Source organism: Notamacropus eugenii, chromosome 3, assembly GCF_028372415.1.
Source record: "Notamacropus eugenii isolate mMacEug1 chromosome 3, mMacEug1.pri_v2, whole genome shotgun sequence".
Taxonomy (NCBI): domain Eukaryota; kingdom Metazoa; phylum Chordata; class Mammalia; order Diprotodontia; family Macropodidae; genus Notamacropus; species Notamacropus eugenii.
In genome coordinates, this window is record NC_092874.1 from 410968432 (window position 1) to 410993470 (window position 25039).

A 25039-nucleotide genomic window follows, 5' to 3' on the forward strand; every position below is an offset into this window, starting at 1 on the left:
CAATTGGGGAATGGCTTGTATTCACATAAATTTCACTCAATTCTCTATATATTTGAGAAATGAGACGTTTATCAGAGAGACTTGCTGTAAAGATTGTTTCTCATCTTTCTGCTTTCCTTCTAATGGTTGCATTGGCTTTGTACAAAAGCTTTTTAATTTAATATAGTGAAAATTATCTATTTTACATTTTGTAATTAATCCTCTCTGTCTCTTGTTTGGTCATGAACTCTTCCTTTCCCCAAAGATCTGACTATTCCTTCCTCTTCTAATTTGCTTATGATTTTACCCTTTATAATCATGCCAGTGGTCTGTTATATTTAACATTTCCAATATTCAATTTAACTTCTTAGTTTCTTTCTTGCTTGTTTTTTGGTTGGATTCATCAAGTTCTGAGAGGGAACAGTTGAGATCCTGCACTACTATAGTTTTGCTGTCTATTTCTTTCTGTAACTCACCTTCTTTAAATATTGGATGCTATATTACTTGATGCATATAGGTTTAGTGTTGATATTGCCTTATTATCTATGGTACCTTTTGGACATAGTTTCCTCCTTTATGTCTTTTAATTAGGTCTACTTTTGCTTTTACTTTGTCTGAGATCAGGACTGCTACCCCTGTGTTTTTTTTTGTTTTTGTTTTTTTACTTTGGCTGAAGCATAATATTTTGGCTCCAGCCTCTTACCTTCACTCCATGTTTCTCTACTTCAAGTGTGTTTCTTGTAAAAAACATATTATAAGATTCTGGTTTTTTATCTATTTTTTTGATCAAAGCTATCTGCTTCTGATCTATGGGAGAATTCACTTCATTCACATTACAGTTATGATTACAACCTGTGTACTTCCCTCCATTCTATTCTTCCACCTGTTTGTCCTCTCTCTCCTTTCACCTTTTCCCTCCTCAACAATGTTTTGCTTCTGTCTGCCACCTTCCCTGATTTTCCCTCCCTTCTGTCAATTCTCAATCCACCCCCCACCCTTTTACTTGACCTACTTCCTTATTGGTTCAATCATTCAATTGATTGTGTATATGATTATGTCTTTGAGCCAATACTAATGAGAGTAAGTTTTAAATGATACCCATTAGTCACCCTTCCATCTGTGATAATTCTTTCATGCCTCTTCATGTGAAACATTTTGCCCCATTCTATCTCTCCCTTCCTTCTGCATCCATTGTACTCCTTTTTCCTCAATATTTTAATGTCATTTCCTCAAAACCATCTTTTACCCATACCTTCCTTATATGTATATTCCTTTCTAGTTGTACTACTACTAATTAATTTTTTAAGAATTACATGGATCATCTTCCCATGTAGGGATGTAAATAATTTTGCTCTATTGAATTCCTTTTGTTTTCTTTTCCCTTTTTACCTATTTATGTTTCTCTTGGATCTTAATGCTGGAGATATGAAGTAGTCCCAGTAAAATTTTAGGAAAAATTTGGAACTCAACATTTTACAAAAATCAATGTTCAAAGCTATATTTATATGTAATTGGAAAAAATAGGGTACTATTTAGAGAAAAAAAAAAAGAATTACAAGTATCATCTTTCCATATAGGTATGTAAATAGTTTAGCTCTATTGAATCCCTATTTTCCCTTTTACCTTTTTGCGATTCTCTTAAGTTTTGGTATGGGAGGTCAAATTTTTGGTTTAGTTCTGGTCTTCATATGAAAGCTTGAAATCATTCTATTTCATTGAATGACCATTTTCCCTTTGATATATTATGCTTAATTTTGCTGGATAAAATATTCTTGGTCATACTCCTAGTTCTTTTGCCTTTCGGAATATCATCTTTCATGACTTCTGATCCTTTAACATTGTAGATACCAAGTCCTGTGTAATCCTGATTGTAACTCCCCAATATTTTAATTGTTTTCTTCTGACTACTTGAAGTATTTTTTCCCTTGACTTGATAGTTCTGAAATTTGGCTATAATGTTCCTTGGAGTTTTTATTTTGGGATCTGTTTCCTGAGATGATCAGTGGACTCTTTCAATGCCTATTTTGCCCTCTGATTCTAGGACATCAGGGCAACTTGAGAATTTCTCAAAAGATGCGGTCCAAGTCATCCTTATGGTTATGGCTTTTGGATAGTCCAACAGTTCTGATATTATCTCCCCTGGATCTATTTTCCAAATCAGTTATTTTTTGAGATATTTTATATTTTCTCCATTTTCATTATTTTGAATCTGTTTTGTTGATTCTTGATGTCTCATAGGATCATTAGCTTTCATTTGTCAAGTTCTAATTTTTAAGGTGTCATTTTCCTCAATTAGCTTTTGTACTTCCTCTTCCCCTTGCCAATTGTACTCTTTAAGGACTTATTTTCTTCAGTAGATTTTGATTTCTTCCTTTTCCATTTGTCTAATTCTACTTTTTAGGTAGTTTTCCAAGCTGTTGACTCCTTTTCTTCATAATCCTCTTGCATCACTCTCACTGCTTTTCCCATTTTTTCTTCTACCTTCCTTATATGATTTTAAGCTCCTTTTTGATCTTGTCCATGAATTCTTTCTGGGCTTGAGACTACTTTCCATTTTTCTTTGGGGTTTTGCCCATAGATATTTTGATATTGTCCTCCTCTGAGTTTGTGTCTTGGTCTTCCCTTTCAGCACGATAATCTTCTGTGGTCAGACTTTTCTTTCATTTTTGTTCTTTTCATTCTTTTTTTCCATTTCTTTTAAATCTGAGCTGTACACCCAGGGTAGAAGGGGAACTGTTTTAGGCTTCTTGTGCCAGTGGTTGCAGGCCCTGACTGTGTACCTGGTGCTGCACTGACGTTGCCCTGAGGCCCCCTGCAGAACCATTATGGCTGGTGCTGTGTTGACAGGTGGGGTGTGAGATGGCTGGGCTGCTTGAGGCTGTAGGGGTCTGGTAGCTTACGTGGTGCTGAGTTGGAGTCCTTGGGGTGGTACCTGGCTTGTGTTGAGTTCTGGTGGGATGTTTCTCCATTTCCCCAGGGCTGCACTGGAGCATGTGGAGGTCTGGTCTTCTTTCTTGTTATGCTGGAGGATGCCTGTTTGCCTGGGGCTACACTGAAGCATGTCAGACTTTGATCTATAAAGAAAAAGAATTCTCAGTTATCCTATTTGTGTGATTTCAAATAAAGGTCACATATTGGTGAATGTGAGTCAAGAGGCATACTAAAAGAAAAAGAGAGCTTTTATGTTAACATATATGGTATTAGTCTTCTAGAGAGTAATCTTTCCATAGAAAGACAGGTACTAATAATTAACTGCCTCATTAAACTTGATGGAATGAAATTCTAAAATAATAATCCTAAGATAGATCTTGTTGTCATTACATTATGGCAAGATAAGTTACTCAATATGTCATTATACTCTCATGAAAAATTGTAACAATATATCCAAGAGGAGAGATGAATATCTATTTTATCTAGATATCTTTTTTTTACTTCAAGATTTACAATATCTAGTAAAGTGTTTACATGTTACCCTAAGAGAGAAGCAGAAACATAAGGTTGAAACAAACCAACAATCATTGACTGGGAAGAAATGAAGTGAAGGAAGGAAGGAAAGAAGGAAGAAAAAAGTGAGAGAGGGAAGAAAGAAACAAGGAGGAAAGAAAGAAGCTTATATTTTATTATCCTTATGGGGGTTATACTCTAGTGCTTACATTGTGAAAGCAGAAAGATAAAAACCTATGTGATTATTTGAATTTGAGGGAAAGAGTGTTAACAACCAAGGGAGGTAATCAAGAAAGCCTCCTCACAGGAAATGGCCTACCAATGAGCCTTGAAGGAAGCTAGAGCTCCCACAATGTAGATGTGAAAAGGACATGTGTAAGCTTGAGCAGCAACCTTTCCAAAGGCACTGATATAGGGATTGGATATTGATTTTGGAAAGAGTAAGTAGGACAGTTTGTCAGGAACATAAAGTTCATGTAGGGAGTAAGGTACATTAATGCTAGAAAAGTAGGATGGATCCAGATTGAGGAGGGTTTTATCTGTAATGTTGAAGCATTTCTCCTTTATCATGAGGCAAGGGAGAGCTAATGAAGGCTGGGGAAAACACATTCAGATTAGTGTTTTAAGAAAGGAAAGGAGAGAGACTAGGAACTGAGATTCTAATTAGAAAACAATTTGATAGCTTAGGCAGGAGGTTATGAGAGTCTGATCTACTGGCCATGTGAGTAGAGAGCATGAGATGAGTACAAATGATATGTAGGTTGACTCGATAAGACTTAATAGCTGTTTGGATACAAGAGATGAGAGAGAAGAGTAGTAACTGGTGGTACGTTCAATCGAATGAATAAAGTTTGGAAGAATAACGGACTTATTGTATGGGCAAAAAAAAGGGGAAAATTTGCATTCTGAATATATTGAGTTTGAGATGCCTGTGGATCACCCAACTGGAAAAACATAAATGTTTGATTGTTATCTATGAAGGTATAAATGAGGTCAGTGATGTGTTTGTGATTTCAGTGTAGTGGGGAACTCCTGGTGAGGAAATGCCCTCCACTGATGCAGATTTGCAACCATTCTATAATTACTAATCATACAGAATTGCCTGGAGACACTGCAAAGTTGCCTGATTTTCCCAGGGTCCCACAACTATTATGGCTCACTTTTGAACCCAGGTGTTAGCAGTTCAAGGCAAGCTCTATCCACTGTGCCTGGTTGCCTCTGTGAATGATAACAAATAAATTTAAAATAGTACTTTAAGGTTTACAAAACATTTTCTTTTCTTTTCTTTTCTTTTTTTTTGTCTCAAAGCATTGGTGTGAGGGAGATAGGAGGTATAAATGAATAGACTGAAGACTTGGAATCTGAAAAACCTTAGTTCAAGTCATACCTGAGACACAGTTCTGTGACCCTGGGTATGTCACTGAGTCTCAGTTTTCTCATGGTAAAGTGAGGAAGTCTGGCTTGATGGCCTAGCCTAAGATCCCTTCAAAGTCTATATGATCCTATTAGTCATCTGAAATAGGCATTTCAATTATTAACCACATGGCTGCCAAACTGGTGTTTGTACGTAGCATTTCTGACTATATCTTCCCCATTCTCAAAAATATTCACTCTCTACTGCCTCTGGAATAAACTCCTAATTTCTGTTTGGCATTCAAAGCTCATTCCAATCTGACTGGAGTTTACCTTTCCAGTTTAGTTCACACAACTCTTCTTCATATAATCCACCTTCCAAATTGGACTATTTGTTGTTTCTCCTACCCAACTTCACAGTTCATTTACTAAGCCATTCCTTTACACCAGCTGTCCCCCAAACTTGAAATAGAACTCCTCTTTACTCTTACTTCTTGAAATCTCCAGCTTCCTTTAAAAAACACCCCACATACCATCTCCTTCCTCCATGAAACTGAGACTTTTCCTCATTATCTCAGTTTTTAATGTTTTCTTCCTACTGAAAGTATCTAGATTTTGCTTTCAAATTTATTTAATTATGCATAAATTTTAACCTCCCCACTTCCATAAGAATTGGAACTCCTGACAGGGCACAGGAGGACAGTTAGCTTTTTGTGTTTATATCCCTAGCACCTGCTATAGTGCCCTGCACATAGTAGGCAATTAAAGACTATTTGATAAATAGAATCCACTTATTTTCTCTGCTTTTTGAAAATGAGGAAACTGAGGCTCAAAGAAGTGGAAGGACTGGTCTAAGGTCACCCAGGAGGAAGTGAGAAAGATGGGAAACCAACTACCATCTTCTCTCAAGTCCATTGCTTTCCCTACTAGTCCATTCCTGTAGGCAAGGGTGACACTTGCCCCCAGAGACTAAGCAAAGTGTCTTTTTGGGAAAGCTATGACTATTTCAAGTAAAGAGACACTCCACTCTCCCTCATCAGTGTTGTCATCTGGGCAATGTCATCATTACCTTGATGTCTGCATGTGTACCAGCAGACGGCAGACACATTAAGAAGTCACCTGGAAGGAAGCAGCAGCAGCAGCAGCTGGTGGCAGCAGCTGTATTATGCCTTTGGAACTGACCTCGACAAAATCCCAAAGCCTGGGAATAAGTATCAGTAAGCCAATAAAAATCATAATTTTTAAAATATAAAATGCTTAATTAAAATGTCCTAGCTGATCTTGTTAAGGAGAAGAAAAAATATGTATAAAAAAGCATTAATTCAATGCCACATAATCTACAAAGGATTTTTATACTGGTTGGTTCCAGCATGAGAAATCATGATTCCAAAAGATAATAAAATGCCAAAGAACATCATTTTATCATTTCTTTTGCTTATAACTTTTTTAAAAAGGCAAAATTTATGTAGATTTAGTTAGAAAATAATGAAGTCCATGTTTTGAGACTTTATTTTTCAAAGGAGATTATAACATGGATATTTGCAAATAAGTAACATAAAATTTTGCCATGAAAAAGAGAAATAAATTGCAAGGTAGGTAGAAGTTCTAATTAAGTATTCATGCAATTAGGACTAGGAAGATGATGTCTTAGAATAGGAAACTCTACCATGTGATAATTTGTCTCCTTTGAAAGTGAAATCATTATTACTAACAGCACTTACATATTTATATCTGTATGGAAAATTATGTCTTTGTATATATGTATCTCTTCATCTATTTATCTGCCTGTTTGCCTGTCTGCCTATCTATCTACCTATCTATGGACACGTATATTTCATATCCTGCTGAATGTTACAATTTCATTTTTATCCCTTGGGGCTTCCATTTAAGTATCATGTAATATGATTTTGAGTATTGATATTGAGTAATTAAAGGCATCGTACAATTCAAAAGCTGTTAGACCCTAGAAATAACTTATGTGAACCCCCTCATTTTACAAAGAAGGAACTTGAGGCACAGAAAACTGAAGTTACTTGCTCAAACTCCTGTAGTTAATAGAAGATCTAAGATGGAACCCAAATCTTCTGACTTGGAATTCAATATTGGATGTGTTCTTTATAGTAAAAAACATACATACATATAGTGGGTTAGGAGGAAAAATCAACTAGCCTTGGATTTTCTCAGCATTGCTCATCCAACTGATGTTGGTAATTTGTCATCTCATTTATTTCCATGACTTCATGCATTTAGATGGAATTAATGTTGACCCAACGTAATTACTCCAGGGGAGTTTAAGAGTCACATAATCTTTCTTTTTAAGGGTTTTTCATTTGATGAATTGAATATCTAGGGTTTTGAGAATTCACGTTATGGGAAGTGTTTGCCCAGAATTGCCAAATCACAGATGTTCAACCATTGATCCTTAAGCAGAAGAAGATTACATCCTTCTATTTTTTACTTCTCCCTCTCCCATCCCTTTAACCAGCTCAAATACTTTATTCTTATCCTTTGTGGAAATTTTTGGAGAAAAGGCTTAAAAAATCATTTTTTATTTTGATGAGGTTCTTTGGAATCATATCAAAACAGGAAAAGGGAATTAGATTTATTTTCAGTTGTGCTATATATTGGCCTCAAGGATCAATGTATAGAATTTATTGGGAGAAAATTTTTGCTCATTATAAAGGAGAACTTTCTAGCAAATAAAGCTATTAAAAATAATGTTAGCAAGTATAAATGTTGGCTAACAAATATAAGCTTATATTCACATAATTATTACAGTATGAGATTGTAGACTCACCATCAGTGGAAATATTCCAAAATAGTCCTGTAAGATTACTTTTAAATGTTGGAAGAGGGAGAGTAGATGTTCCCCCCACCCTCCAAATTCACAGCACATAGGTTTTGTCCATTTTCTCCATATGATGGTGATGGTGATGATGATGATGATGAAGATGAGGATGAGGATGAATATGCATCTAGGGATAATTAGGTACCAATCTTACTAAACTACAAGACTAGCTTCTTAGTGTATCCTATTTCCCCTCCCCCAAGAACTTGAAATCATGAAAGACTCTTAAAGAAAATCTATTTTAATCCTTTTATTTTAGAGGTGAAGAAATGAGGGACAAAGTCAAAGAAGTAATGAGAGAGCCAGATTTTAAATTCAAGGGGTTCTGGCTCCAAATATAGCACTTTTCTACTATATCAAAGTGCCTAACCTATTCTGAATCTTTTTAGATTAATTTTAGACTTCTTTGGATTTTTCAGATTCAGAGGCACTAAATTATAGTGTGACCACTGCAGAGTGGAACAGTCTAATCTAAGACTCAGAAGGCCTGAGTTCTAGTGTGAACACTGTCACTGACTTACCATACGATGTTTGGTGTGCCATTTAATTTCTAGAGGCCTCAGTTTCCTCATCTGGGAAGTAGAGATAATAGCAATCGAGCTGCCTACTTCAGAGGAGTATTTGAGAAACAAATGATATAATGTAAAAGCTGCAAATGGTCTATAGATGTCAAGCACGATCGAGCTGTTTTAAGCATCCAAAAGCCTGATGTCATTTGCCAATCATTCATCATATGTTCTAGAACATCTGGGTTAAGCCTTTGTGTGCATGCTATGGACACATTGTGCAGTCTTGTGAAGTATCTGGACCCTATCTCAGAACACTATTTTTAAATCCACAAAAGAAAACATACAGGATTACTGAACTATGTTAAACTATTAAAAAAAGAAATCTATAGACTCTAACTTAAAAATTCCTGTCTAGAATCAAAATCAAAATCACCCAATAATATCATGTACTGATTGGTGTATAAACCAACAAAAAATTTCATTTTTTATTAGAAGGTACTTGTGCAGACATTTGAAAAAAACTAATTATTTCTACTTTCTCTGTTATACGTATGGGTATTTTCCTACAATTAGCTTCCTCTTTACCAAAAGACAATGACTATTACTACTACCACTATTACCACCACGACCACCACCACTACCAATAGTAGCCAGCACTTGCATAACGTTTTAGGTTTGCCAAAGCACTCTAATTTGACTAATTTGAGCCTATTATTTCAACCCTACTTGTGTATGTAGAATTAATAAAAGATTGTAAGTATAAACAGCCCTGTTTTCAAACAACATAATTTTAAAATGTAAAATTTGTTTTATTTTAAAAGTTTATTTTTTCTTTGACTTTACATCAAATTTATTTCTGAATATTTTATCTCTTCCTTCCTTAACCACTGTGTCATCCTTTATACAAAAGGTTAAAAAAAACCACACCAGAAAATAATTGATTGTGCCCAACAATGAAGTATTCCAAAACCATAGATTTCCCTTCTGCAAAGAAAGGAGAGAGGTGCTTTTCTCTCCCATTTTCTGGGACCAAACTTGATCATTATAATTTCACTGCATTAAATTTGGTTTTATTGACTTTCTATCTATATTAATATATTCATTGGATATACTGTTTTCCTGTTCTCCTTACTTTATTCTCTAGCATTTCATAGAAGTTTTTCCATTTTCTATGAATTCTTCATCTTTGTTGTTTCTTATTGCATAGTAACATTTCATTACCTTAATGTAATTTGCTTAGACAATATCCAGTTAGTGGCCGCCTCCTTGGTTTCCAATTATTTACTACTCCAAAAAGTGCTGATATGAATATTTTCATATATAGGACTTTTCTTTTTTATATTTGTTCTTCTTGAGGGTATTTCCCTGGCTCTGGGATCTCTGGCTCAAAGGTTTTGTACAGTCAGAGCCTTCCACCTACCCCACTTCCCTTAAATCCTCACTTAGAAAGATAGTACATCTTTCTTTTCCTCTAGATCCCACAGTACCATAAACCTGGGTTACCCATTGCTGCCACTTTCATACTTACTTGAGGTGGAGGACATACAGCATGACTGCTCTAGATCCATTTGGGAGGGGAGGAAGAGAAACAGCAGCACTAGCCCTTGATACTGATATTCATAACAGTGTGTGCAAACTGGGCAACCTTCTGAAAGCTTTTAAAGAACCATCATGAGAAAGAGGGCCTAGATATAGTCTTCTGTGCCCTAGATGCTCAAACTTAAAAAAGGGGCAGAAGCACAGAGATAGTTTGGACTTGAGGAGTTCTCCCCAAGTAGAATGTGGTCATGAGGAGCTTTAAGCTGAAATCTTCAAACAGAGACTTCAAACAGAAGACTTATTAGGTACCCTATATAGGAAATTTTTATGAGGTTAGAGATGGGACTCAATAGTGCCAGAGATCATTCCTGGGAGAAAAAAAATCCATGCCTACTGCCCAGCCACTCAGTAACTACTTGGCTTTGAAATAAGCCCAAGCCTGTGGTTTCTCTTAAGGTCAAAGAAGCACAGGCAGGAGCACTTGGGTCGCAGAAGGGGATGCCATTCCTTGAAAGGAAGGGGAAGACATCAAGGCTCTTGGAGTGATAAGGGGGGGGGAGATACTCTGTGGGGGGCAGATTAGTTTCTTTCTCAGAGCTCATGAGGCACTGAGATGGACACTGGGAACACCTTTTATGCTAAGCTGTGTCCAACATAATGAGTCTAAAGAGCTGTCCAGAGGGTTTAGATTAAGGTGTGACTTTCAATCCAGGGGCACCAGTGAGCTTTAACTTTTCTCCTCCAGTCTAAGCCTTCAGCTCTGGACCTTTTCTCACCAAGTGCTCCAGCATGGCTTCCACCTCCCCAGGAAACCTTCTGGGACTCATCCCCAAATTGATCTATCTATGTACTGCTTAGCTTGTCTGTATGATTCAGAGACTGCCTTTCAAATCAACTGAAAAACATTTACCTATTCTCTTTTAAGTTCCAGACACTCTTCTAAACACTAGAGATATAAAGAAAGAAGTAAAACAGTCCCTGCTCTCAAGGAGCCCATATTCTAAAGAAGGTAACAATGTGTCTATATATCCTTATCTATATCCATACAGACACACAAACACACGTATGTTATATTTTCCAAGCTGATACTATACTAGAAAACTTTAGAGAAGGCATCAACAACCAGAGCTAGTTATTTTTTTGGAAAAGTGCAGAAACAGTAAAGACTTCTTTCAGAAGGTACCTGCTTTAGCTGAATTTTGAAGTGAGCCAAGGGTTTGGAGAGGCAGAAAAAAAGAGACAGCCGGTGGAAAGGAATGAAAGTGGGACATGGAGCATCCTATGTGAAGAAAGGCAAGTAGACATGGACCTATGAGTGCTAGGAGGTGAATTACGTGTAAGAAAACTAAACTGATAGGAAGGGAACACATGCCAAAGAGAGAACTTGATATTTCATCCTAGGGGTAATAGGGAGCCACTGGAATATTTTAGGCAGCAAGCTGCCTAAATCTGAGAAATATAAGATAACTGCACACAAGAATTATGAATTACTCATGTAAATAGTGCCTATGCTAAGAAAAATAAATTCAATCTTTACACAGCAAGAGAAAGAAGTTTCTTATTAGAGTAGGACCACATTTTAGGCTTTATTGACTCAAAATTTGGAATTTTAGGAGAAGCATTACTGATTCTACCTCCAAACAATAAAGCTAAATTATTTTTCATGGGCTCCTGGAAAGTACTCAGAGATTTTTTGCATGTACTCTTCTCCCCCCTTAATAGAACATGTATTGGTTCCCTCAACTTTTGTGCTTGACACTTAATAAATTTTGTGTTCTTGTCATCAGAAGGACACAATGGCACCATTTTTCATACTGAATTTGCTCAGATTTGGGCATTCCCTTTCCCCAATATTTGTATTTTCAGCCATTTTCTTAAATATGTGCACACTGACACCATAAATAAATGAAATCTCAAATAAATGTTGGATTAATTGCTGTATGGGTCAATTTTCAGAGTAATTGAGTTGTGTCTTGTTCCCTAATGGACCCTCCTCTCTCCCTAGACAACTTTAAATGCCTGTGGTGTGTATTTTATTATTTGTCATCGGCAAGTTAGAAAGATTTGATTGATACTGTAGAAGGGAAAGGGACCATTCCATTCATCAGGCTTACCAAAGGGAACCAAACCATCAAGCCTTTTGATAGATGTACAGACAAACTGGAGAAGCATCAGACACATTTTGTAACACATATTAAATTATGAAATATAAAATTTACGAGGCAAAATATAGTCCAGTTTAATAAAAAATGTCACTTTTCTATAGCTTATCTCATTTTGGGGGGGACTTGGCGGTGCATCGTTAAGGGGATCACACAATATAATCGTGAAAGCCCAGCCCAAAACAAGCAACTGTGTGCCCTATAATAAGGTTTAGAAATCACCCCTTTCCTTATCCCCATTTCCCTTAAATATCCTCTGGTTGCTTTGGCAATATCAAGTATGATGTCCCAACACAAACTAAATGTCCACGAGCAACAGAGAGTAGGACATTTTCTTGTGTCAAAAGTGAGTATTTATTAAAAAAGTAATATTAAAAAGTACCATGCTGTGGCTGATTCTTGAATCTTATGCCATACTCTTAACTCCAAGAGAAAGATAATTATTTTATTGAATAGTAATTTAAAAGGTATAAATTAAAAAAAAAAAAGAAAAGGAAAGATAATTAAATCTTAGTAGAACCATCTTAATTCTTTCCCCATATGGTAGGACTTTTAAATGGCGTTATTGTAACAGATGACTACTGAGCACCTTCAAGGGTTTTAAATTTATACTATTTAAGAACATGTTTCTACCCAGATTTCATATTTTCAAATGCTAGCAACTTTCAAACTGGTAGAAAAAAATACTCCAGCTAGAATGTGGCTTTCCATTGTATTCTGCTGTGGGGTTATTTCTTTGCTTTTTTGTGTTATGCAGAGAGGAAACCAGAGTCGCATGACCAATGTTATTTTCATTGGCCTTCTGGGGAATGCTGTGCATAAAGCAGCCTGCTGCTTGATTACTGCAGGGAGAAACTCCTGAGTTGATCAACCTATCCAATATTGAAAGCTGTGACTCTAAAATATTATAAGCTCAAGTATCAGAGGGGAACAGTCTGACAAGCCAGGAACATTTTCCTATTTGGAACGTATTTTCTTCCCTTTTTTCATCCTTACTCCCAACGGCATACATGCTGTCCAGAATTAAGAATAGCACGAAAGCCACAGAGGCTTCACTGTCTAACACTAATCAGGATTTTGATTTATTTGCTTTGGAAAATGTGCTGCATGCAGCATTTTCATTTTATGAGCCTGCCCAATATCTCTATGAGCCAGCATTTTTTTTTCTCCCAGTAATTCAGCAGGGGCTGTGTGCAGATGCTAGGAGGCTGATAAGAATTAACGATCTCTTGTAAAAAGGTTGCCTTAGTTTGGCTTTCCACTAAATTGAACAACCTTGTTAACTGTATCCATCTTTGTAACATCTTCCTTATTGTCACACGTGTTTCTGCAGGGGCTGTGCTATGCATTTATAAGATTTAATTAGAGTTCCGTTAATGGCGTGTTAATGTGAAAACGTCATGGGGACACTAAGCAACTGTTGGGGTAGTGCAAAGTCCTGGTGTCTCCAGGAAAGTGGTCTCAGACAAGTTTTATTTTGAGTTTTATTTTATTTTTAACATCAGGGATAAATGTTATGTTTACATATCAACTTTCTTTTTCAAAACAAGTGAATCAAATCCACACTTTCCAACCTGAAGAAATGTAGAAGACACATCTTGTAATATTTTCTGCTATAAATGCTGGACTTTTATCCATACAAGTTTTCTCCCCTTTAAGTAACTGTGGCATAAGGGGGAATGATATAACTCACTAGTACATGAATCTGTTGTGTTGTTTCTTTTTAATCATGGTATTTCACAAGTATGGGCCATTTTTTCCTGATATTGAATTATTGGAGTTATGTTATTTTGTCAATTTGAGTATTCCATATTTTATAGGTATTCATTCATTTCTTTTGTTTTTTCTGTCCTGATGAAATTTTTCTGCTTAATATTCTCTATGAAGAAAAAAAAAAACTCCATTATTTGTTGTAGTTTCTTTCCTCTTGGTTTTAATTTTTGTTAATTTGGTTTTCCTTCCTGTTTCAGTTAAATTAGCCAACAGTATGTATACTGTACTGGCATTTAAAAAATAAAATAGCTTTATATTTTTCTCACTGATTCAACAATGTTGAGTTAGTACTGCTTTTTGCCCCCTTTTAATTCTGTCAATTTCCCATTTGATGATGTGATTATTGTGGTGGATATAAATTTGCAATGAAAGCTCATTGTTTCTTTTTCTCCATTGGTAATAGAGTCAAGTAAATAATTTTTTCTCTAAGAACTCCTTTATATTATTTTTGTCACTATGTTTAACATAGTTTGTTATTTCTATAACTTGGTATTTATCCTACTCATTCATAAGCAAATCCTCATCATTTAATAATATTCACTTGTCTATTATTATTTTGATTATATTATGTTCTGTGAAAGTATTTTTGATTTTCTTTTTATTCCTTATAACATAGCATGCAATCAATTTCATAGATGCACAAGCAAACTGAGTATAAGCAAAGAATTTCTCTAATACATTCATTCAATTGTCTTCAATATTTTTTCCTGTATTTTCAGGGTTCTTTGGAATTATGGGAAACTGTACCCACACAAATTTTCTAACTTACTTTAGCCTTAGTGATACTGCTTAGAGCTCTTAGAAAAAGCCTAGTGTTTTATATCATCTCTATCTATGTATACAGATGTGTGTATTTCTATATCAATACAACCACATATATACAACTATATATATGTACATATATATGAGTGGGAACACACACACATGCAAATAACCAGATATATAACCACACATATGTATATAACCATATATATAAATGTAGCTAGGTATAACAATATATGCATATAACTATAATTACAGGTATAGCTCTATAACTATATAAACATATACATATACATATATGTATGTCCAGACCTATTATTTCAATAGCATTTTCGTAGAAACTCCTTTTACTGATATAGATTTCAAACATATCTATAACTTTATAGTCTTAGAGAATCATGTGAGATCGTATTACTCTCAGAATTCCTTTCCCACATTTCCATCATTCCCCATTTCCAATCAGGGTGACTACCTACCTACTCTTTTAAGTCCCCAAATGTGCAAATATGAATTTTCTGCCACACATTTTGAACATTTATTTTGCTAATGAATATGAAAATAGTTGGTGAGTTATGCCAATAAAATTTTTATCTTGTCATACCTTAATGGTATCAATATTTTTATTCTCTGTTTCAGTTTCCTTCTTTTCTTAACAAGAAAATAATGCTGTCTTTGATCTGAATAAAGCATATTCATACCTGAAATGCAGCTTTAAAAAATTCATAGAACAGGCTAAAATATTATCCTGATGGAGCTTAGGTGAGAGAATATAATTTCTTTGGAAATACATTCAAATATGTATAACTATATGAGCATATACAGATGCATATTTCTTATCAATCCAAATCTGGATAAATGATGTCAAAATGCAATATTTTTAGTGTGAATATAATAACGGTATTACTTTACTTTACTCTAATTTTCTCATGTATAAAATAGATGAGGATGATTTTCTGTTCCAAAGGAAGGATTGGGTACGTATTTTTTTGAAGATTACATGAAGAGCACAGTGTGCTGAGTGGGCCATTTGAAAATTTGAAAATGAAATACAATAAATAAGTTGGGAATATTACTGTTTAGTTCCAAGTAGAAGCAGTTTTTAAAAGGTTGACATTTACAATGGCAGCAAACTCCCAGAACGTATTTTTGGTGATAAGAATCCACATGTTGGATGATTTCGTAAACTGTTAGACAAAAAGTTATACATGATTCAGATAATTCCTTGTATTATGAGCAAGAATGGGGGGGCAGATCTAATATAAATTGGATACTTGGAACAAAGTTAGAATTAATTAACCTATAAAACATAATTTCTTAGCTACCCTGAAGATGTGCATGTTGACATAGTTTATTTAAGATACTCATTGGTTGCCGCTTAAAGAATATCCAGAGACTCCTCCCAGAGCCTGGTGCAATAGACCTTTCCTTCCAGGCAGTCTTGGGCTGGAGATCTCTTTCAGTCTGTCATTTTGTGACTTGTGCTGCTCTAGAATTTGTTTAGAGTCATTTTGTACAGGTATTTTTATGGGCTATGGGGGTAGAGCTAGAGCAGATCTGTCCTTGTACTCCACCATCTTGGCTCCCCTTTGATACTCTTTTTAAAAAAAATTTAGGTTATCATGACACTGCTGTCTCCTGGTTGTCTCTTTTCTTATCTAACTGCTCCTTCTCATCCTCTTTTACCGGATCTTCATCTGGGTCATGTCAACTGAATGCAAGTTTCCCCCAAAGTTTTCTTCTGGGTCCTCTTCTTTCTTTGTACTATTTAACTTACTGATCTTATCACCTCCCATAAATTCAATGATCAGGTCTATGCTGGTAGTCCTTAAATTTACTTCTTTAGCCTTTACAACTTCTAAAGACTCCAGTCTCTTGACTTCAAATGCTTGTTAGATACCTCAAACTAGATATCATTTAGATATCCAAAGCAAAACATGTTTGAAACTGAATTCATTACATTATTTCTCCAAACCTTCTCCTCTTTCTACTTTACTATCCCTAGAAAAGGTACTACTATCTTCCTGTTTATCTGACTACCAACCTAGTTGTCATCTATGACCTTGTTCTTTATTAGAACCCATATCTAATCTATTTCCAAGTCCTATTGATTCTAACTTTGTAACATCTCTTGTATATACCCTCTTCCCTTCTTGGACATTGCCACCACAGTAGTTCAGGCTCTTTTCACCTCGTAGTCTTCTGGTCGGTGTCCATCCTCAAGTATCTCCCTACTGCAATCCATCCTTGATTCATTTGTCAAATTGATTTTCTTAAAGTGTAGGTCTGACCACATTTCACTTTACCACCCTTTCAATAAATTCCAGTGTGGTTTTCTAGGTTCAAACTCTAAGTTTAATATAAAGTCCTCTGTTTGGTGATAAAAGCTCTTCATAATCTGGCCTCTTTCTACCCTTCTCCTCACTGCCAAAGTACCCTGCAACCTAGTGACACCGACCTGCGTGCTCTTCTTCTGATAAGACACACCATCTTTGATCTGTGCATTCTCTTTTCTCTTTTTAAATTTGATGGATATGTTTTGTTTTCAAATTTACAACTACAGATTATTCCCATTTTATTAGATCTCTTTTTACAATGTGAAATAGTTAAGTAAAATTAATAATATAGCAACTCATTTGAAATTGTGAATAATATGTAGCACTTTTCACCTCTCACTGAAAAGAATGAAAAGAAATCTATGTTTTCTTCCTTCCACCCCAACTCACTGAAATTAAAAAAGAAAAGAAAAAAAATTATTTTACCAAATATACATAGTAAAACAAGTAAATTCCTACAGTGTCTATATACATATTCATACAATACATATGTGTATGTGTGTGTGTCTTTCAGCGATGTTCCATCATTGGTCCTTTGGAATAATGAATCATTGTATTTTATTGTATTGATCATATTCTTTCTAGCATTCAAAGTTATTTATGCTTACATGTTATCCTTTTATAAATTATTTGCCATCTGCTCATGATCTCCATAAGTTTTTTTTTTATAATAATGTTATAGTATAAAGTGTTCTGGTTCTCCATTCTACATCAGTTCATATAAGTCCTGCCATATCTTTTTGAAATGATTATCTCATTTTTCTGGCACAATAGCACCTCATCATATCCATATGTTACAATTTATTTAGCTATTTCTCAACTGATAGATATTCTCTTAGTTTCTAGTTTTGTTTTGTTTTTTTCTATCTTAGAACAAAGTTAGAATTAATGATTCTACAAAAAAAAAGGGCTGCTGTATTTTTTTTTTTGTACATAAAAGACTTTTTCCTTTTCTTCCTCTCTCTTGTATATAACGCTTGCATTGGAATATCTGGGTCAAACAGTACTCATGATTTACTACTATTGTCTACAATTCTAAATTGCTTTCCAGAATGATTGTACCAGTTCACAGATTCATGGGTTGCATAAGTGTTCCTGTTTTCCCAGCTCTTTGTTATCTTGGCCACTCTGATGAGCATGAGATAGAATCTCAAAATTGCTTCAATCTGCATTCCTCAGATTGGTAGTTAATTTGAATATTTTTCCAATGTGACTATAGATTGCCTTGTTTTCTTCCATTTAAAGATGCCTCTTTATATTCTTTGACAATTTATCAGTTGGGGAATTACTTTTTTTTATAGATTTGAATACATTTCTTAAATATCTTGGAAATGAGACCTTTAACAAACCAACTTGCTGTAACAGCAAAGACCCCAGCATAAACAGGAGAGCCTGCTGTACAGGTTCTTAGATCTGCTTTTCTAAAAGGAAAGCAGCTTTTGAGGGGTCAACAATCTACTTTAATCAAGCAGATATACCATTCACTTAGTTCAGGGAAAACAGTCAGTTCCTTGAACTCCAGGGAAAATACAAGCAGAAATTACAAGCAGAAAGACCAACAGACAGGGCTTCCAATTGTCTGTTCATAGATAATACATATATTGTTATCAGAGAGAGAAGCAGCAACACCTGGGTTTTCAAAGCTGAGGGGCTTCTTAGTAGCTACCCAGAGTCTCATCTGGCATATAAACCTTCTTCAACCTCCCACCCAGCGCCTCAAAAGAAATTAACAAAAAGTACTGAGGCCTGTTAATGGGCAGGGGAGATCTTCAACTCTTCCCCTCACCCACCATTAACCTTAAATTATCATTACACTTGCTACAAAGATTATATTTTTCTAATTATTTCCTTTTTAATCTTAGCTTTATTAGACTTGTTTATGCAAAATCTTTTCAATTTTATGTTAATGTTATGTTAATTAAATTTTTCTATTTTATCTTTTGTGATCCTCTCTATTTCTTTTTTGGTCATTAACTTTTTTCCTATTCATATATCCAAGAGATAATTCCTGCCCCTTTCACATATTTCTTTAATTTGTTTATGAAGTGATCTTTTGTAACTAGGTTACATATTCTTTCAGAGTTATCTTTTTATAAGATGTCAGGTATTGGCCTAAATAAAATTTCTTCCATATTTCTTTACAAGCAGTTTTTAAAAAAAATAATGAATCCACAGTTCTGTAGGTGGGATCTTTGTGTTTATTAGATACTAAGGTATTAAATACATTTGCTTCTCTATGTTGTATTCTGTTGTATGTATGTATGTATGTATTCCAGTGATCCCTGTCTCTTTTTCTCTGTCTTTCTCTCCCAAAATGTTTTTACAGATTAATGCTTTGAAGTATAGCTTATGACCTGGTGCTGCTAGTCATGCTCTCTTTCATTCCTATTTCTTTTCATTACTTCTCTTTAGGGTCTTCGTATTTCTTTCTAGTTCTATAAAGGAATCCTTTGGAAGTTTGCTTGGTATTACATTCAATAAGTAAAGTAATTTAGATGTTATTGTCATTTTTATTTTATCATTCATCCTACTCATGAGCAATTAATAGTTTCCCCAGTTATTTACGTCCATTTTATTTGACTAAACATTTTTTCCCCTTGTTTGTAGTTATATAGTTCTTGTGTGTATCTTGGAAGGTAAGCTCCCATGTATTTTATACACTTTATAGTACTTTTAATTGTTTTTCCACTGAATGTCCCCCATGCCTAGATTTCTCCCCATTGTCATCTCTATTTCCTAGATTTCTTGGTTTTCTTCATATCCCAGCTAATTTTTTCCTACAAGAAACCTTATTTAATCCCCTTTAATGCTACTGCCTTCCATCAATTGACTCTCCCCTGTATTTCCTGTATATAGTTTGTTTGTACATTTTGTGTGTGTGTATGTGTGTGTGCATTTTATTTGCCAAGAAATTTGCACCTCACTACAGTTTCTTCTAATGGAAAACAATATTTAAAATGGATGGAGTTGCTGTCATTTTTATTTTCTCTGAAACAAAAGCTTTCCTTTCGTTGTATGTACAATGACATGATCTGTTGGTTATTCTCATTTTATCTCGTATACAAATTTTTTTTGTTCATATTTTTTGTGTATTGTCTCTGTGAGCTCCTTGATTTTAGGGACAGGACAGTCTATTGCTCTTCTTTGTGCCTTCTACACCTAACCACAATGTCAGGCACATAGCATGCACTTACTACATGCTTATTGATTGATGGAGATAGCATATCATTATGTATTTGTGTAATAGAAATTTAAATGGAAATCTTTTTTGCCTTGGCAATACAACTTGTAGAGATTGCTTTGAATTTGTGATTTTTTGGCCTAATTTCTGACTTGAATTTCAACTTCTATGTATGTAAATGAGAGAAATAGATTAAGCAATCTAAGACTTCTTTGTAGTGACTTCTATGTCTCATTGATCTCTGGTGGGTCCTTATTGTGTACTCATGAGGAAACTGAGGCCAAGAAGGGTTACATGATTTACCCAAGGTCTCACAGGCAGAGTTGTGATTTCTCTGTCATCTTAAGGAACTGTATCTATTGTACTCACAGACTCACAGATAATAGTTCAATCTGACCTCCAGAGAAATAACTGTCAGAACTTGAGAGAAAAGCTGTGAGCCTAGTAGGAAATAAAAAGGTCCATGAGATTTACTTTTAGCTACGTACTTTTATTTCCTAGTTCTTTAATGTTTATAGACAACCAGAATTGAAAAATAGTTCATTTCTTTATGATTTGAGATATATGTATGTAATCTATATGCTCCCTTAATCTACTCAGAATTTTATTGATTATATTTAATATAATAACTTTGGCTATCTAATTTCCAGACTTGTAGATTATAAAGAAAAAAACATAAAGGATGAAGAGGGCAAAAGGAAAAGAGATATCTGATATGTCAAAAGCAAGGGAGGAAAAAAACCCCTAAAAAGTAGATGTCGAACTATATCAAGGCATTGTGCAGTAATGGATCTTAATCATGATGGCCTCCAATGATCAAGTTTAAATCATGTTTGATGTTGTTTGTTTAAAAAGATAGACAGATATGTCTATTACCAGGAAATAAACTCATCAAAATGAGTTCAAGTTGAAATGTTAATTTTTTGAGGAATTTATCAGTTATTTCGCCAGAAAGGATGGATTATCCTCTGCAGATATGGAGACTGTATCCACATCAGTAAGACTGCAGCTGCATATAGCTATCTAAATAAGGAACGTACTATTTGCTCAAAACTGCTGAGTAAATATATTACTTTACAAAGCTCTCCTCTGAGAAATCTTTGGGAGCAGCCAGGTGGCACAGTAGATATAGCACTGGGCCAAGAGTCAGGAAGAATTAAATTCAAATCTGACTTCAGATGTTTACTAATTGGGTAGCCCTGGGTAAATCACCGTTTTTTGCTTGCCTTAGTTTCCTCATCTGTAAAAATGAAGATAATAATAGCACCCACCTCCCAAGGTGGTTGTGAGAATAAAATGAGATAATATGTCTAAGGCACTTAGCATGGCACTTGGTATATAGTTGCTGCTTTATAAATTTTAGCTATTATTAATATTATTGCGCACATAATAGGAATAGCCCAATATATCCTTACAGAAAAATGTGTGAATGAACAAATGAATGAAGAAATGGTAAATGAGTAATTTGTAGCTTGAAGGAGGCCTCTTTTATGCAAATACAAATTATTTCATCACTACCTTTACTACTGTGTGAAGAAAGGTAGCTCCTGGGCCAGCTATCCTTTTCAGTCCTGATTGTCCATCAAATAAGAATCAGACCAGAAGTGCAGAATAGCTATTTATATGTGAAGAAATCTGGAATTGTTTTCTCAGATTATTTAAGTGGTGGATATTCTTTTTTCCTTTATCATTTTAGTAAATTCTTAGACCTTTAGCCTATAGCCCAGGGTCATGGGATTATTGGATGACAGAGTGGCAGTATATGTTCGTGCTCTCTTTCTTTTTTTTTTTAAACCTCCTATAATCTATTTCCTGATCTCATCATTCCATTAAAACTGATCTCATGGCCAAATCCAGTGACTTTTTCTCAATTCTTATTATTTTTGACCTCTGTGAAACCTTTGAGATTTTGATCACCTTTTTTACCTGATACATTCTTCTCTCTAAGTTTTTGGGCCTTTTTCCTGGTTCTTCTACTTACTGAATATTCCCTCTCAACCTCCTTTGTTGAATCCTGATTAAATAATAAAGGTTTATCATGGATATGATAAAGATGTCATGGATATCTCTTAGAGTTATGTGCTAGGCCATTTTCTCTTCTTGCTCTATACTGCTTTACTTGGTGATCTCACCAGCTTTTATGAACTTAATTATCATCTCTACACTGATTATTTCCAAATCTGTCTAAACAATCCTACCCTCTCTACTGACCTCCAATCTCAAATCTTCAACTGTCTTTCAGATGTTTCAAATTGGATGTCCAACAAACATATTTAACTCAATATGTCTAAAATTGAACTCATATTTTCTCCAAACTCTACCTCCTCCCAAACTTGCCCGCTACTGAGGGTGCCACCATCCTCCCAGCCTACAGGCTGGCCAACCTAGGTATCATCCTCAAATTCTCATTATATCTCACGGTATATCCAATATGTTGCCAAAGCTTGTTAATTTTATGTTTGCAAAACCACAATTACCTTCCCCTTCTCTCCTCTGATACTGCCACTACCCTGGTACAGGCCTTTATCACCTCATGCCTGGATTATTACAATAGCTTAGTAGTTAGTTTGCTAGCCATATACTTGTGCTCACTCCAATGCATCCTTTATTCAGCCACCAAAAGTGATTTTTCTAAAGCAACAGTCCAACTGTGATCTCTCATATTCAATAAACTTCAGTGGTTTCCTGTCATCATTATCAAATACAAAATCCTTTGTTTGACATTCAGAGCCATTCAGAACTTACCTCCCTTCCTTGCCAGTCTTCTTATGCCTTCCTACCCCACTACTTCCAATTTTCTGTTTCTTATACTGATACAGGCCTATTTGCTTTTCCACAAACAAGATTTCTCAATTCCAGCATTTTCTTTGACTGACCCCTATGCCTGGAATGTTACCCTTCCTTGTGTCTACCTACTGGTTTCCTACTGGTCTCACCTACTGGTCCCAAGTAAAATCCTGCTATCTACAGGAAGCCTTTCCTAATCCCTATTAACTCTAGAGCCTTCCATCTCTTAAATGTTTCCTATTTATCCTGTATATAGCTTATTTTTACATGTTTGTTTGCTTCTGGTTCCTTACAGTAGAAAGTGAATTCCTTAAAGACAGAGACTATTTTTTTGTCCTTCTTTGTAACCTTAGGGATTAGCAGTGTCTGGCATATAACCTGCACATAATAAATGTTTACTGACTGACTGACTAAAAACTAGGAGAGAACTTTGTGATCACCTAATCTAATCCACTCATTTTCTAGATAAACCACTATAGAGGCTTACATAATTAGAATCAGAATTTGTGTCAAGACTTTTCAATTCCAAATTCCATGCCCTTTTCCCAGGGCCATGGCTGACTGACTGTCTGGTTTCTTTCCTTCCTTTTTTCCTTCTATCATGTGCAGCAGAAATTTCCATAAATAGGTAAATATGAATTTATATTTTAAAACCCAAAGTAAGAGTCAGAGTAAATAAACATTCTTTAGGTGCCTACATTGTGAGAAGTGCTGGGAATGCAAAAAAAAAAAGAAATGACATCTCTTGCTCTTCAAGGAGCTCATATTTTAAAGGTGGAGACAATGCATGAAAAACAGGAAGGTGGTGAGGTTCTTCAGCCCTGGGGGCGTGATGATGTCATGCCATGGTCTGAAATGATCTGGGAAGGTATGGGTTTCTGAGTTGATTTCATCTGGCAAAATGATGAGATGATGCAGAGGTCGAAGCTAGCCTGGCTGGAAATCATGAGGAAAATTCCCTGGGTGTTATACTCTTAGATGTAGAAAGATCAAGGAAGTTCCAAATGTCTCAAAAATCTCTCCAACCAAAGAGAAGGAGGGATTCCAGGGGTGGCAGGTGCTGAGGAGGTATAATTTTTTGTATTGAGTTCATCTTACAGATTTTCAACATAAGCAGAGAGAATTACCACCATTTTCATAGAGACGAATGATTGTTATTAAACTGTTCAGTAAAGGAGAAAGTCTGACCAACATAGGAATAGTACTGAGGAATAGTGTATTTTGTAGAAACTGTAGGAGTCCAATATGGAAGTAAGTGGTCAGTGTAGAAGTACTCACATGTTTCACTCAACTTCCAGGTTTGGAGCTGGGTATACTGTCAAAATTTGGCTAAGCCAAGAAACAAGTCAACATGATGCCATCTCTGACTGTCTCAAGCTCCATTTCCCAGGAATCCAATTTAAGGTAATACTGAAGTTCTCAATCACTATTTTCAAATATCATTTGTTTGATGACCTCTAGTAAAAAGTTGTGTTTAGTATGACTTTCCATGCTTTCCTTTCTATTTCTATGATGTAATAGATACATAGAATTACTTTGGCCATGTTAAAAGACACAGGAAATCCCTGTAACTTAGGATAACATGAATTACTGATTTTGTGTAGCAATTCTAAGGAAAATAAAGCAGCTTGTTGTACATATCTAAAGTACGTATTGCTGTAGCTTCTTTGTATTCCCCAGAGATAGCCCTAGTACAAAACTCTGATTTTCAGAGTACCAGATTTTAATAGGTAATTTAAAATATGCTGTTTTGCTGGGTTTTTAATGCTCTAGGGCTTTGCAGAATGTCTGGTTCTCAAATAAATGTAAAATTATTTCAAACTCTCAGAGTGCTATTGTGTGTATAGGAAAAGTAAGTCAACCAGTTTGACTTCTGGCCTGTTTGGGACACTGATTTGTTGGTTTCTTTGTGCATATTTTCAACCTTCCTTCCTGCAGTTGCATTGTCATTTATCATTAAAATCTTTGTGCCCATATTCAATATATTAGATTCTCTGAGCAGAAATTGTTTGGTATAAGATTATACTCCTTCTCCTCTATCATTCTTATGGCCATCCTGTTAGCTCTTTATCATCATAGATCAGAAACTTGCCCCGCCCCACTACAAAAATTAATCCAATCCTCTGATCTCAGTCTTTTTCTGGAAGGCAATATTATAAATTTATTTATTTTTCTTTCATGCTCTTTTCAAGCATATTTACGTTTTCCTCTCTCTGGGAAAAAAGAAAAAAGAAATCCAGGGCATTCAGTTCAACTTCTTTTTCTCACTTCCACTTAGATTAATTATCATCAATAAATATTAGTTGGACATCCACTAGATGGAAGTCTGACCTGGTTTAAATTATGTATATACTGTTGATGGGGTGTCA

General features: G+C 35.2%; 1 protein-coding gene across 1 annotated transcript in view; it reads left to right on the forward strand.

Annotated features, from left to right (window-relative positions):
- The window catches only part of ABCA13 (ATP binding cassette subfamily A member 13), a 371167-nt gene that overhangs the window by 342224 nt on the left and 3904 nt on the right, over nucleotides 1-25039 (forward strand). Inside the window, exon 46 of the mRNA XM_072598129.1 lies at nucleotides 23969-24074. Coding sequence (XP_072454230.1) covers nucleotides 23969-24074 — 106 coding nt within the window. The remainder of the gene's footprint in view (nucleotides 1-23968; nucleotides 24075-25039) is intronic.